We start from the raw sequence: 14,749 nt of genomic DNA, 5'->3' as shown, positions 1-14,749 counted from the left end.
AATGTGTTCAACTAAATGAGATCTATTCACCCGAAAACTTATTAGTTCGGAAAACATTCACTAGATGGCGCTAGTGGGCAAAGATTTATTTTGTGTCAAGTGATTAGATACAAAGTTTGTATCTTGGACAATGTTGAACAACTAAATGAATCCTATTCACCTAGAAACTTATTAGTTCGGAAAACACACAAAATGTGGCGCTAGTGGTCAATTTTTTATATATCTTAGTTCAGCGATGAGATTCGAAATTGGTGTCTTCGACAAAAGTGTTCAACTAAATGGGATCTATTCGCCCAGAAACAGTAGTTTGAAAAACTCTACCAAGGTGGCGCTAGTAGACAAACATATTATTTGCTTATATCTCAATTCAGTGATTGAATACAAAGTTAGAGTCTTTGACAAAGTTGAAGAACTAAATGAGACCTATTTGCATGGAGACTTATTACTTCGGAAATCACCTACTGGGCAAACATTTTATTCGCTTATATATCAGTCCACTGAATAAATCCAAAGAAAGCTATTCGCCTAAATCATTCTTATTTCGGAAGTCATTCTCATGATGGCACTAGTCGGCAAATATTTCATTCGCCTATATTGAAGTCCTGTGATGAAAAATTTGGTATCTTCGAAAACGATCTCCACCATAGACTTGAAATTTTTTGGTGAAATAAGGTTTAATTTATGGGAATACGACTATGAATAACGAAAACTGAGCTGAATTCCAATTGTGAGATACTTTGGGCGTTAACGGGTTAAAGTGAGAGATCTGCGACTTCAAGCTAAACTCCATCTTTCCAAATAGTGAGATCGGCAGCTGAACAGGAGTTCAAGGATTTTTCGCCTTACACCGGCGAGTGTACATCATCAATATCAACCTAGAAGAACTTCTATGGGTTCTCGACAAAAGGCGAAGTGTCTCAACAGATGCAGTTTTGATAGGCTACCTCTTCTTCAACTTCTCCTTCCTGAATTGCCAGGATTTCGCTCTAGCTGCCGTCCAGCCAATGTCGCTCACTAGCTGCATAGCGAAGTTGTTTGAACGGATCTTCAACCGGCGATTGATCACGGAGCTAGAGTCTAGTGGTCGGCTTGTGAAACGTCAGCACGCCTTTCGTGCAGGACGAGGCACTGACAACTACTTCGCTGAGCTAGAGAGATCGCTACTTGATAGCTTTCCTAGATTTATTAAAAGCGTAGGATATAAGAATACGAGGTTGCATGATCAACATACTGCAAAACTTCCTCTCGGAGCGAACCCAACAAGTGGCTGTAGGAGGACGATTGTCCCTCGAACAGGCTGGAGAACGGGGTGTCATAGGGTTCAGTGCTATCCGTGACGCTGATCCTCGCTGCAAAATCGGAGTCGAAATTCTTCTATACGCCGATGAGATGCTTGTAGAGCGAAATATGAAGCGGTACCGTAATCCGGGGTAACATTGATCATTTTTTTGAATATTTCTTAAACATTTGATTTGAAAATGCATGTGTTGCAAATTTTATATTTTTAAAACAAGTACTGCCACCCATTGTTCGTAATTATGTACTGTATTTTGTTTTCTGAAAGTTTAAAGCATGTTTAAAAAATGATTTAAGTGAGTTTTTGATTTAGCTGATATGGGGTAACATTGATCACACCATGAAAACATCGTTCGGTAATATTGAAAATATCATTACTTACTAAAATCATGGTCCCTGAAGCCGAATATGAAGGTCAAACTCTTATAAGTCATTTACTTTTTGAGTTATTTTAAAATTAAAAACACCTTGAATTGTGGAATACGCCTAAATGTATGCAATTTCCTAAGGAAATTCTTCACGCTTTATAATAGTTTGTGAATTATGTTTTATTGAACATATTTATGAAAATTTTGACAACGGAGTCGTTTTCGGCGATGTCATTTTTAGTAACAACCGCATTTCTCTTGCTCATATCGTTTACAGAACTCATGTGAGACATGATTCTTTTATGGTGTCATCCATAATCATGAAAATCATTGTTTACAAAAGTTGAAAAAAATTACGCATGAACACAACTTTATTTTCGCAAAAACCTTATTGTTTATTAGCTCATGATTAGAAGAAAGAGAATCGCCATTCATGCATTGAAAATGTTTCATCAACAAATGTTGATTCGAGCTTTACTTTACATTGCAATCAATTTTACCCCGCTGATCAATGTTACCCCGGATTACGGTATTCAAGAAACTTCAGGCAGCCGTGAAAGCAGTCGACAACAGGTCGAAGATCGTTGGAGTCAACATAACTGCGGCAAAGTTTCTATTGCAGTTCGAAAGCGCGCCTCCATCGATCAAACCACAGTTCCGAAGACCAACCGATTGAAGATCCTGGGAATTACCGTAAAACGGGGTAACTTTGATAATGCGGGTAACTTTGATAGTGCGTAAACCCACCGCATACCAAATGAAATATCATAATTTCTGTTAATCAGTTATGCAAAACGAATGCAAAACTAAAGAATATTAGTATGACACTTCATGTAAGAGCGGTTTTCATTTGAATCAAGAACATTTTAGGCTTTTTATACGAATTTAAAAAATTTACACAATTTAGCATTTTCAAAACGCTTACAAACAATCTGTTCTACGATCACTATTTGGTGTAGTTTTGAATAGTTGGCCACTTATTTTTGACAGCCTTGTTATCATAGAACTTGAATACGGTCTCAAATCTCTTAGCGAAAAGCATATTCACAAACTGGGACCATTTTTGTAATCTAAGTCAGAAATTTCCATATAACGTTAAACGCCTAGAGGTATGTAATGCCCTACAAATGTTCGTTATTCATTCAATTTTGTTCGAATCATACTCCATTATCAAAGTTACCCCAAAACAGAAAACCAACTTTCGATTATATGAAAAATTATATATCCATTCATAATGAATCTTTTGCCAATTTATCGACTGTAATCGATAGCTAGGATGCCAGTACTTGTTTTAAAAATATAAATTGTAAATCTTTGAAACAGCATGCAAAAATAATCAAGTTTTCTTCGAAAAAACTATCAAAGTTACCCCGTTTTACGGTACCTTGGAATCAGCATTAACGTTCAAACCTTACTGTCAAACAATGAAGAATGCGTGCGTGTCTTTACTTCGGATTTTGAAAATGATCGAGGCCAAGCTTCCCCGTAGCAATCGATCTATTTTGATGCAGGTTAGTTCTGCCCTTGTAAGTGCTAAGCTGAGTTATGGGATACGGCTGGTGAGTCAACGAGGGCCAGCAACTCTGCAGATCCTTGCCACGGCGTACAACAAGATGGTTCGTTTTGCTTCCAAAGCGTTCGTGACCAGTTTGATACTATCGGTCATGGCCGAAACGAGAAATCTGTTATTCGAGCTTCTAGACCAACTTCAACACCAGATATAAATCCTGCAGAAGCTTCTAGCTATCGTCCAATCAGATTGCTTTACTCCATCAGTGAACTTTTTGAAAAGGTCATTTTGGACAGAATGATTGTCCACATCAACGAAAATTAAATTTTTGCCAATGAACAGTTCGGATTCCACCATGGACCACTCATCAACTTTTATGTGTAACAAATTTGATCCGTTCCATCAAATCTGAAGGCTATTCTACTGGTCTTGTTCTTCTAGACATAGAAAAAGCATTCGACAGTGTTTGGCATGAAGGTTTAAAGTTTGGATATTTTGTCTTCATATTTGCAAAAATAAAAGATTTCTCCTAATGCTTCCAAAGGTCAACTAATAGTACTCCCACATAAACCAAAAGCTCTTTATTTGGAACCTTCAAGTAGGCATGTTGTCACGATGAGAGGGGATCCAATAAATTGGTCAGATGAAGTTAAGTATCTAGGGCTCATGCGAGATAAGAATTTAACTTTCAAAAATCACATTGCGGGCTTTCAAGCCAAATGCAACGAATATGTAAAATGTCTCTATCCCCTTATTAATAGAAAATCAAAACTTTTTCTTAAGAAAAAGCTATTGATATTCAAAGAAATGTTCAGGCCAGCCAAGTTGTATGCTGTACCAATATGGACTAGCTGTTGTGATACCAGGAAGAAAGCTCTGCAGAGAATTAAAAATAATATTTTGAAAATGATTCTGACACTTCCTCCCTGGTATAGTACCAATGAGTTATATAGAATATCCAATGTTGAAACATTAGAACAAATGTCAAATAAAATAATAAATAATTTCAGGCAAAAATCATTTCAATCTTCTATTGCCACGATTAATGCGTTATATATTTAGGTTAAGGTTAAGGTTATATTAAGGTTAATTGCTGTTTTTCTTTCTCTTATAAGCAGGTAAAATCAAATTACCTGGAAAAAATCTGAACTGGTACGGCAAATGAAATGTATTATAATTTACAAAATGATTATAAAAGTTTATTTCAGTTCTACCAAATTAGGATGATAGTGTTGCGGCCTAACAAAGAACACCTAGTTATAAGAAAAGAATGCAATGTTTGAAATGATACTATTGAAGGATTAACAAACAAAGAGAGAGTTATGGTATCTCTATTTGAACATGTCAAAAGTTCAAATGGTCTTTCACACTTTCCAGTAAATACATTCCTAATTTATTGGAATTTTACCATGAATCACTGTTGATATAGAAGGTATACACTATTCGTAACATGTGTTTTTTCACCGGCTTCACCGTAAATTCTTTCCCTTCCACCTTAGTGGCTACATCACAATTCTCGGCAAGGTCTTTTTTTTCCGATTGCCCCGCATCCGTAAACTACACTCAACAAACATATTAGCACTTTGCGGTTGACCCAACGACTCACCAAGCGAAGGTGTGACCCCAGATCGTGCGTTCAAGGTTGATTCCACTGCTGTGGTGACGGTTTGGGTCAACGTCAACACTCGGTAACAGCCCATGTAAAAATGATTCAGTGCCAAAAATAAATCGGCAAGTGCCCCTGAGGGGTCCATTCTCGAGCATGTCCTACACCCCACAGTCATTCATTGGTGGTGCCTTCGCTGCATAACAAGAGTTTTTTTTATGTTGCTTGTTTGGCTGTGCGTTCAGCACGACCGCAGCCCATGGCAAACGTTTTAATCCGTTGGTACCTCCTTGCGAATTGATTGTCTTGAGCGTAAAACGATTTGCGCTGCAAAAAAACGTCGTAGAAGCAAGCGACATAATTAGTCTAAGTGCAAACATTACCACTTCCGAAACGGAGGTTCGAATTAATCAATTGAACAAATTGTATGAACATTGGATTGAATGAATAACAGAAATCGTAGCTGCTGGTTTAATAGCAGACATCATACCCGATCGTGATTGAGATGATCTAAGGAGAGCTAGTGGATTTAAGGGGGCAGGATCCGTCATTGATTTCGGAATTTTCAAAACCAGTTTTTTTCGTTCAAAATCAAGAAAATTTACAGGAAAATGTGTTCACTGTATTCTATTCTCCAAACAAAACACAGTGAATATATTTTCATTGAATATTTTTTGTTTTGAACAAAAAAACTGCTTTGGAAGTTTTGATGATGACGATGATTACGATGTCGGAGCGTTGAACGTTAACGAATTTTTAATGGTCATTGTGTAGCCACACCATGGCATGCATTATTCGGAATTAATTTCAAGCTTAATTGTGATAAACACATTTTTTAAAGATTGAATTAGACTAGAGGTTAACACTAATAGGCAACTATGAAGCAAGATTATTTTCAAATCCTTCAGCAGGGATATTTTTGGATCCTTGAGCAGGATTCTCTTCGAGTCCTGAAACAGGATTCTCTTCGAATCCAGGAGCAGGAGTCTCTTCAAATCCTGGAGCAGGATTCCCTTTGAACCCTGGAGAGTTCTGCAGCAGGAGAGACAAGATTCTCTTCACATCCTAGAGTGGGGTTCTCTTCGAATCCCAGCTGAAGCAGGATTCTCTTAGAATCCTGAAGCAGGATTCTTTTCGAATCCTGGAGCGGGATTCTCTTCGAACCCTGGAGCAGGATTCTCTTCGAATTCTGGAGCAGGATTATATTCGAGTCCTGGAGCAGGATTCTATTCGAATCCTGTTGCTGGATTCGAAAAGAACCCTGCTCCAGGATTCAAAGAGAATCCTGCTTCAAAATTCGAAGAGAATCCTACTCCAGGATTCGAAGAGAATTCTGCTCCAGGATTCGAAGAGAATCCCACTCCAGGATTCGAAGAGAATCCTGTTTCAGGACTCGAATTGAATCCTGTTCCAAAGAATCCTGTTTCAAGATTTCTAAACCAGGATTCTCTTCGAATTTGCAAACCTAACTCACCTTAATTGTAACCGAAGAATCGGCATCAGATTGCTCTATCTCGGACGGCGTGCTGCAAATAAAATAGCCACTTAATTTAATGCTCGTTATTTAAAACCCCAGTAGCGTAATGGGATCTAACCTTTTCGATTCGGACAACTCAGTGGATGCTGCACCCGCAAGCGCCAGCGGAGATTGATCTTGCAGTTTGGACCTTAAACTTTTGACTTCCTGTTGTAGCCGGTCGTTTTCGTCTTCTAAGTAGTCAATCTACGGAAAAACAAAACCGATTTCAGAACAATTCCGAGACTCTTCTGTCCTCAACCATACGCTTTCCAGCTCGAATTCCAGATCATCGATGATAGCGTAAGCTCCGGTCAGGTCTTTCCGCAGTTCATCGCACCTGCTCTGCAGCTCTTGACATCGTTTTTCATATTCTTTCTTTTTCCCGATGTCGGAGATCGTACCTGCAACATACAAGAAGACAAATGCGTCATAAATCGAAATTTGCGTAATTAAAGAGCACCGGCCGCGAGTCGGTTTGGGGGCAGCCTTCAATGGTTTCGATTCAATCTACCAACAGAGACAGACTTCGGCGAGACCTTCTTGGGACTTTGGGCTATACTTGACCGGCAAGACAACAGTCAGTCGTAGAGCAGCGCCAGAGGTTGATGTCATGCTGACTGGTCGGTCGGTGCATTCTCTTTTGACCTGATTTGGGAGGTTCGATTTGTGCTCTAGAAGGTGAATAAGGAGAGCAGTTTTTTTTTGCGCACTCTACTTTCTTCTTATTTTTGTTTTCTCGGTGGAGGCTTGCCGTACATTAAGTGACAAAGTTGTGGCTTGGTGAACCGAAACCACTTGGTACTTAAATAAGGCTGTTGACACCTACGAGTCGATCCAATGAAAAGGAACATACAAGAAATCAATTTCAAGTTGAAAAACTTGACTATTTTATAGGATTATTATGATCTAATTACATTTACCCTTTTTTTCTGAAAACCTTCGAAACATTATGAAAATCGAAATCAGACAGTTGTCAAAAAGTTTTAACATAATTAAAGATTGTTTATGAATGGCTAAGGAAAATAAAAATACTAATGTTAAAGGACACGAAAACAATGTCACTATGATAGGCATTGCCTGAATCAGACGCTGTTGTGTCTAAAATGTGACACAAATTTACATAATTTGACTCGCTTTTTTATGTGTATCCAAAAGTCGTAAAATCACATGATATTTTTTACGGTGTTTAAAGGTTTAAAGTCATATGAATAACTAAGCCTTCGCAAAAATTAGCTTACTTGCACCAATAGTCGCATGCCGCACAATAAAACTTCTCCTTACAAAGGATGGAAAAACGTCATGAAATAAATTTCTCATGTTCTAATGAAGCTTTCTTGCTCTGATTGACTAGATTCAATTATTTTTGGAACTTGTTATCATCATGATTACCTTATGTATCACAATTCTATGTAATCATCATGTGATATTGGCTTCGTCAAGCAATACGGCACTTGAGCCCAGCTAGTGAATGCACTGTGGGAGATAACGTAATTTTAGCGCTCTTAACATTCTAGAAAGTTTTTCAATTAGTAAATGCGCTTCTTTTTATGTACATATTCAGCATTTTGATCCATCCCCCCAAAAGTGATAAAGAAATTCAACTTTATGAACTCTACAAGGTTGGGGTCTTGACACTGATTGTACAAAATGCTGTTTGAAACAGCTTTGTCGGAGACACCAAAAGCGTTTGCAGGCTGCCATAAATCTTTCCACATTGTTGTGCAATCAGTCCATCCCACTGCAAGTAATTTTGGAAAATGAATCCTAAAGCTCTATCTGACCAATCGATGTTTTGACCATCCATCACGATTCCAGGTACAATAGAACTACCAGCGGTACGACGTCTTCTAGTGATGAACAAAGCCTTACTTTTTGCTGGATTCACACGAAGGTTGTTGCGCCTCGACCAATCTGCTACACGTTCAAGGTCATAATTTATCATTCGAACAAGTTTTTGTGTACAAGGACCAAACCGAGCAATGTAGAGCTCTACATCGTCTTCATGGATTTGTGTAAAGCAATAGGTACTGATGTGACAGCTGAAGAGTAGAGGACCGAGGACTGAACCTTGCGGTACACCAGAGGGCACCTCAACGCTGTTATAACAAAGATCACCACAGAACACCGTTTGTCTCCTACCGTACAGATATGATTCAATCAGGCTCGCGGTGGTAGGAGAGAAGTTTAATTTCACTTGAAGTTTATTTATTAGTTTAGTGTGAGGTATGGTACCAAATGCCTCGGATAAGTCTAGTAGTAGCAGTATACTAAAGCCTCTGTTTGTGCAAATGTGTTGCCCCACTACATTCATCTGCTGATGTGTTGTATCTGCTATCTGCTCAATAAAAGCCAGTTGATTCTATACCTCCGCCATGGCCGGACGGTCAAACGTAAATGTATCTAATAATTACCCAAACACAACGTAGGAAGAAATGTCCCACCCGTGCGCGATCATAAATGGTGCAGTGACCAGCCGTTAGGAAGTGTAATCCAAATGGATCGAAAATGTACAAAACAGATCCGAACGCAGTGAAAAAATCGAACTACCTGCTTCGTCGAACATCTATCTGTCTTCGCAATCAAGCAATCAATACAGCAGCAATGAATTCATCACTTTGACTGGAGAATGATACTGACATGCAGTTTCAACATTTTGTTCCGTTATCGACCAGTGCGTCAATAATTTTGTGATATTTACTCCAAGGACTCCGCTTCCCTCCCAGCTACGATGGTGTGGCCGTCAAGGTAGCCGTCTGGCAGAACATGATGCGTTCCTGATTCGCCATGAGCTGCAGCAAGCTTGGTCAAGAACCATGTTCCTCTACAATGGCGTGTGCGATTGCCGGAGACTTGCGATATTGTTGTGTATCATAGTGTTCTATCATTGTATGTATCTGTTCCCTGTTCGTTGATTATAAATGCCAATGTAATAGAAAACCGTAGGTTTTGGGGGTCGGTATGTTTGTGCAAATGTGTTGCCCCCACTACATTCATCTGCTGATGTGTTGTATCTGCTATCTGCTCAATAAAAGCCAGTTGATTCTATACCTCCGCCATGGCCGGACGGTCAAACGTAAATGTATCTATTAATTACCCAAACACAACGTAGGAAGAAATGTCCCACCCGTGCGCGATCAGCCTCTTTTATCAACGATGGATGCTAGGTCGTCATGCACGTGGAGAATAGCGGTTTTGATACTCTGTCCTTTACGAAACCCAGCTTGAAACTCTGACAGAAGCCTGTTCTCTTCGATGTAATCTGTCATTTGTAGCTTGAGATGTTTCTCAAAAATTTTCGACAGAGCACAGAGAATACTGATTCGGCGTATATTTGTAATGTTGTTCAAATGTGGCTTCTTTTTAAGTGGCAGAATCTTTGCATGCTTCCAGCACTCAGAAATGTAGACGTATGGATGAACAAATTAAACAAGTATGTTACTTGTTCCACAACTAGCGGAAGAATAATCTTAATGAAATTTATCGATAAGCCATCAAAACCTACAGTATTTGTTTTTATACTCCAGATAGCATTGACAACTTCTCAATCTTGCACAGTTCTAAAAGAATGACGAGGCCAGTGACAATTGCGCAGGCCTTATCTCACGGTGAGCAATTGAGCTTGTGAAGTTCTCCAAAAATGTGCGATTCACTTCGTCCGCTGCTGCTTGGCCTGAGCAATTTTTGAATTAGCACGGTTCCTCATTATCTTGTATCATTGCCGTTTTTCAACCTTCAAGTGCGCTGCTACCTAAATCCAGTCTTTATAAGCAAGGTCACGTTCAAGTAGGGCCTGGTGTACAATATCCGAAAACCACGGGTTGTGTCGCAGATGTCTGGTACTATCACGAAGAGGTATATACGTATCGTTCACCGTTTTTACGAGGGCATTGAAAAATTCCATGGCTTCATTTGCGTTTTCGATACTATAGAGCAGATTCCATGGAAGAAAGAAAATTGCGTTTTCGAGAGCGTGCGGATCAAAATTGACATAATCACGATATGTGCATCGGTTCGAGTTGCCGGACATAAGTCTACTGATGCAAAAATGAGGTCGTGTTGTTATAAAGCAAGGAGACTGACCTGGCCGAACCGCAGAACTGCCAACTTCAGCTTCCGCGCTTCGAATATTGAACGTTGACGTTCGTTGACGTACACACGACGATCGGAATCTAGGCCGATGTGGTGCAGCTTCAGATCGTGTGTCCGCAAATACGCACTGTAGAAATCGTCCCGTGCTGTCTTCAGTGGGAATCCGATATTTCTGTCCGACTTGTAACCTGATTTCATTCGTCTGGTCTCAACCATTTGGACAGTCGAGTCCTTTACCGCCAAAAGTTTTACGATTGCCTTCAGTGTATAGCTCAGGTTTTCGCCAGGTATAGAGGGAAGTCCGCTGATGATTAATACGTTACGATTCTCCAGTGCTCCGATCTTGCTTGACACAGAATCCACCCTCACACTTTGGGACTCCAATGTGGCATTTTGCTGATGAAACTTCACGGAACACTCGTCTTTCACTGACTTGATGTCGCTTTTTAGTTATATTTTGACGGCTTCGATTTTTTCGTGAACACTCTTAACTTCATCACAGTGCTATCAACTTCCGCGTTTCCGAAAACAGCAGCATCGTGAGCTTCATCGTTTCTCCCAGTGTGACAGGATGTCCATGCTCGTCGGTCGTATCGAAATCATCGCCGATTTGGTTGTCAGTGCGCTATCGTTCAATTGCTGGTTTGCTCAAATTTGTGCAATGCTATCGAGTTTGAGAGATAGAAGATAATGTCCAACATAACATCTCGATCATGTCTCTTGCCGTTGCCCAAACATTCTTAAGTTCATTCCTAAGTGCATCCCTAATAAAAAAGAACTGAATATGATGTGTATCGAATTTACATACAAAATTTTTTGATGCCATGTTATATAAGAAAAAGGAGAAGTCCCTCTTAAGTGCGTTTTCAACTAATCATAAATTCCAGTTCTTGCTAGGACGTGGCCAGAGCAACTCTCGATTGTCAAAGGATGGGTCAATCTTGTCCAACAGACCATGATAAGTTTGAGAACTTCGATTGATTAGTCGATAAAAAGATGTCAAACCTTATTGAAACGATATGAGTCGAAACCTACCATGTGTCGTAGGTGCTCAACATTAACATAATGTCGAAAATTCAACTCTGAGGCTATTGAAAAGCATTTAAATTGCTTCAAAATAAGAATTTAGTTAGAATTCTTAAAATTCTGAAAATAAAAATATCATTTTTTGTGTGTTGATAAAAACGGAATTGTTTGTTTACGAAATCGGAACGTGATAAAAACGGAACACACATACCTGTATAATACAGTATTAGATAATAATTCCTTAAAAGTGTTTTATTCGGCATAAATGCATTTTTGATTTCAAAGCTTTAGAATATTTTAGGAACATTGAAATAAAGTTTAAATAAACAACACAACAGAACAATTTATTGCAGTTTATGAAGTATTTTTGGGCAACTAAACCAGAGGCTAAAAGATGCAGATAGTTTCATTTGCATACGAAAGTACAGGTTTTTGATTTTAAGATGATGTTCAAATAATCGAACTGTACGAGACTTCAAGGTATGTTTAACCATATAATATGAAGGTAAGTTGAACAAAAAACATTTATCTATACAATATTGCCAAGTTGAGAGACTTGGATCTCAGATTCTAATAATCCGATTAACCTGTAATTCTCACCGCAGCTTGAAAGTATTTTTAAATTGCCAACCTGCAAGTTCGGGGCTTTTTGTATTCAAACTTTTGAGTTGAGGCAAATTTCAAATTTTGATGAAAAATATAAAACTTTAAGTTAAAAATAATTCTTAAATGGAAATATATCGAGCTAAATTGTGCATTTAGAAACATACCCAAGTTTGTAGAAAATCACTTTTTTTTCAGTAAAACTGATAGTTTCCAAAATAAACTTATGCCATTTTTTACAAAAATTGAGATTCATAATAGTTCAAAAGTTGGTGATTAAAATATTGCGATTGTTCAGTTGAGTGAAATTCATGTTATTTGGGAGGTGTATTGAAAATTTTAGATCAATCGGACTACTTTAGGTTGAGATATGTTCCATTTTTACAAGTATGAAGAAAAAAATATCCAAACTTTTTTGCAATCGACTACATATGACACGCAGGCTTCGACCTTTGGCGGAGAGGCCTGTGTCATCCGCAAACAAAGATTTTTGACATCCCTGAGGTAACTCAGGTAAGTCAGATGTGAAAATATTGTATAATATTGGTCCCAAAATGCTGCCTTGAGGAACACCAACTATTAGAGGAAGGCTTTCAGATCTGGAGTTCTGATAATTAACCTGAAGTGTATGATTTGACAGATAACTTTGGATTATTCCAACAATGTATGTTGGAAAATTAAAGTTTTTTTTAATTTTACGATCAAACCTTCATTCAAAACACTGTCGAATGCTTTTTCTATGTCTAGAAGAGTAATACCAGTGGAATAGCCTTCAGATTTGTTGGAACGAATCAAATTTGTTACACGTAAAAGTTGAAGAGTGGTTGAATGTCCATGGTGAAATCTGAACTGTTCATTGTCAAAAATTGAATTTTCGTTGATGTGGACCATCATTATGTTCAAAACGACCTTTTCAATAAGTTTACCCAACTAACAATTTTAGCGCTATAAGCCAAGATTATTTGCTTTGTGCTGTATAACAGTTGAATTGAAGCAGCGAACGCAGCAAAATATGAAAGCTGACAAAAATAGAACGATTAGCGTTAATACAGCTGTAACGCAAACGTTTTTCAGCTACAAATCTTAGCTGAATAAATTTCATCAGTTATCGCTTTTGCAGCTTTCACTAAGCTGTAACTCAACACCTAAAGGATAGACACCTAATGATGTGGAATAAAACTCGCCATCATCAATCCGGCTGCTTCTATTAAGGGTATGCGATATGGATTTTTTCCATGACGATACGAAACGAAACGATACGCGGAATATTTTGCGCTGATAATAACGAAACGAAACGAAATTTAAAAAAAATGTTTCGTGTAACTCGATACGAAATCAAATATCTCACGGAATATTTCGAAACGAAACGACATTTTTGAATTTGTTTCGCGGAATACACGTTTAAGTTTTTTTTTCTTGTCAAAAGCTGGAAATTTGACCATAGGCTTACGTATTTTTGGCTCCATCCCATTACCCCGAACGCCACTACCCCGAATGCCATTACCCCGAACGCCACTACCCCGAATGGGTCACTACCCCGAACGCCACTACCCCGAATGGGTCATTACCCCGAACGCCCCTACCCGAACGCCATTACCCCGAATGTTTAAATTATCCATCTAAAAAATTTCTAAATATTATATATGAAATGAACAATATAGGTTTGATGTACAACTTTATAAGGGAATCAAAAATTACATCATAGTAAATCTAAGTATTTATCAACAATAAGGCGATACCAGTCAAAAAATCAAGGTGATCTACATTACGATCATAATTCTTCACTATCTTTTCGAGCTGTTTATCACGTTTAATGTGCTTCTTGCGTCTTGTTGCTCCAGGTTCTCCTTTCAGAACGCGTAGATACTCTACATTTATACTCCGCTCTTCAAATTGGAACTGATGAAGGACCGTGTAAAATGATGGATTTTCCGAACGTAGAAGACTGTTCCATTTAGTGTGCCATCCCTCAAGGTTGTTAGAAGTTCTAGGAAGCTTTCGTAATACGTTTTTGTAGACCGACCACAATGTTGGTGGAAACTTTGGTCTACGGCCATTCCTTTTCTGTGCTGGACCATTAACATAGTATTCATCAAAGTATCGAAAAAAATCTTTTAACTTGTTGGGACACTGCTTGTGCAGCTTGTCGAAAGCCATTGGTACTTATTTTGCTGGCAAGAAGGCCAAGGGAACGAGCTGTTTGAACGACAGTTCCAATGATTTGCTCCTCCCGTATTCGCGTTGTAGCCCAAGTTTTTTTAGTTTCCTAAACAAACTTTGATTGAAATGGAAGAAACAGCCATGTATTTCTGCAGATGAGAACAAATTCTTAGCAGCATTTATTTCTGCGAGCTCAAAATCCGTTAAAATTAATTCGGGATCTAGCTCGACGTGGTGTTCTTCAGCTATTTCGCATAAGTGGGTAAACGCCGTTGTTTACGTCGACTCATTTTTCTTGGGTAACAACATGAATACGGGAGGAACAAATCGTCTTGACTGTGTCTCGCCAATGCTACCATGGATGGTAAATATTTGCTTAAAGCAACGAGGTGCCGTGGCGAACGTGCCGTCCATGATCCAGACTTTGGCTTTCGACAACAGTTGCAGCTGCATGTCCGAAATAAAAATGACTATCGTCCCCTCGTCAGTGTTTAGTACACGTCGAAGGAACGGTTTGCCGTCCAAAGATTTTTGAAATCGAATGTCAATGTTGTCTATATTGTCCAAATCTT

General features: G+C 38.7%; 1 protein-coding gene across 2 annotated transcripts in view; it reads right to left on the bottom strand.

Annotated features, from left to right (window-relative positions):
* The window catches only part of LOC5565398 (myosin heavy chain, cardiac muscle isoform), a 37,290-nt gene that overhangs the window by 8,500 nt on the left and 14,041 nt on the right, over positions 1–14,749 (bottom strand). For both annotated transcript variants that reach the window (XM_001649646.2, XM_021845284.1), the window contains exons 3-5: positions 6,564–6,700; positions 6,376–6,503; positions 6,255–6,306 (exon numbers count right to left, since the gene is read on the bottom strand). In XM_001649646.2, the coding sequence (XP_001649696.2) occupies positions 6,255–6,306; positions 6,376–6,503; positions 6,564–6,700 (317 nt within the window). The remainder of the gene's footprint in view (positions 1–6,254; positions 6,307–6,375; positions 6,504–6,563; positions 6,701–14,749) is intronic.

This window comes from Aedes aegypti, chromosome 2, assembly GCF_002204515.2.
Source record: "Aedes aegypti strain LVP_AGWG chromosome 2, AaegL5.0 Primary Assembly, whole genome shotgun sequence".
Taxonomy (NCBI): domain Eukaryota; kingdom Metazoa; phylum Arthropoda; class Insecta; order Diptera; family Culicidae; genus Aedes; species Aedes aegypti.
This window is presented reverse-complemented; position numbering and strand designations above follow the sequence as displayed.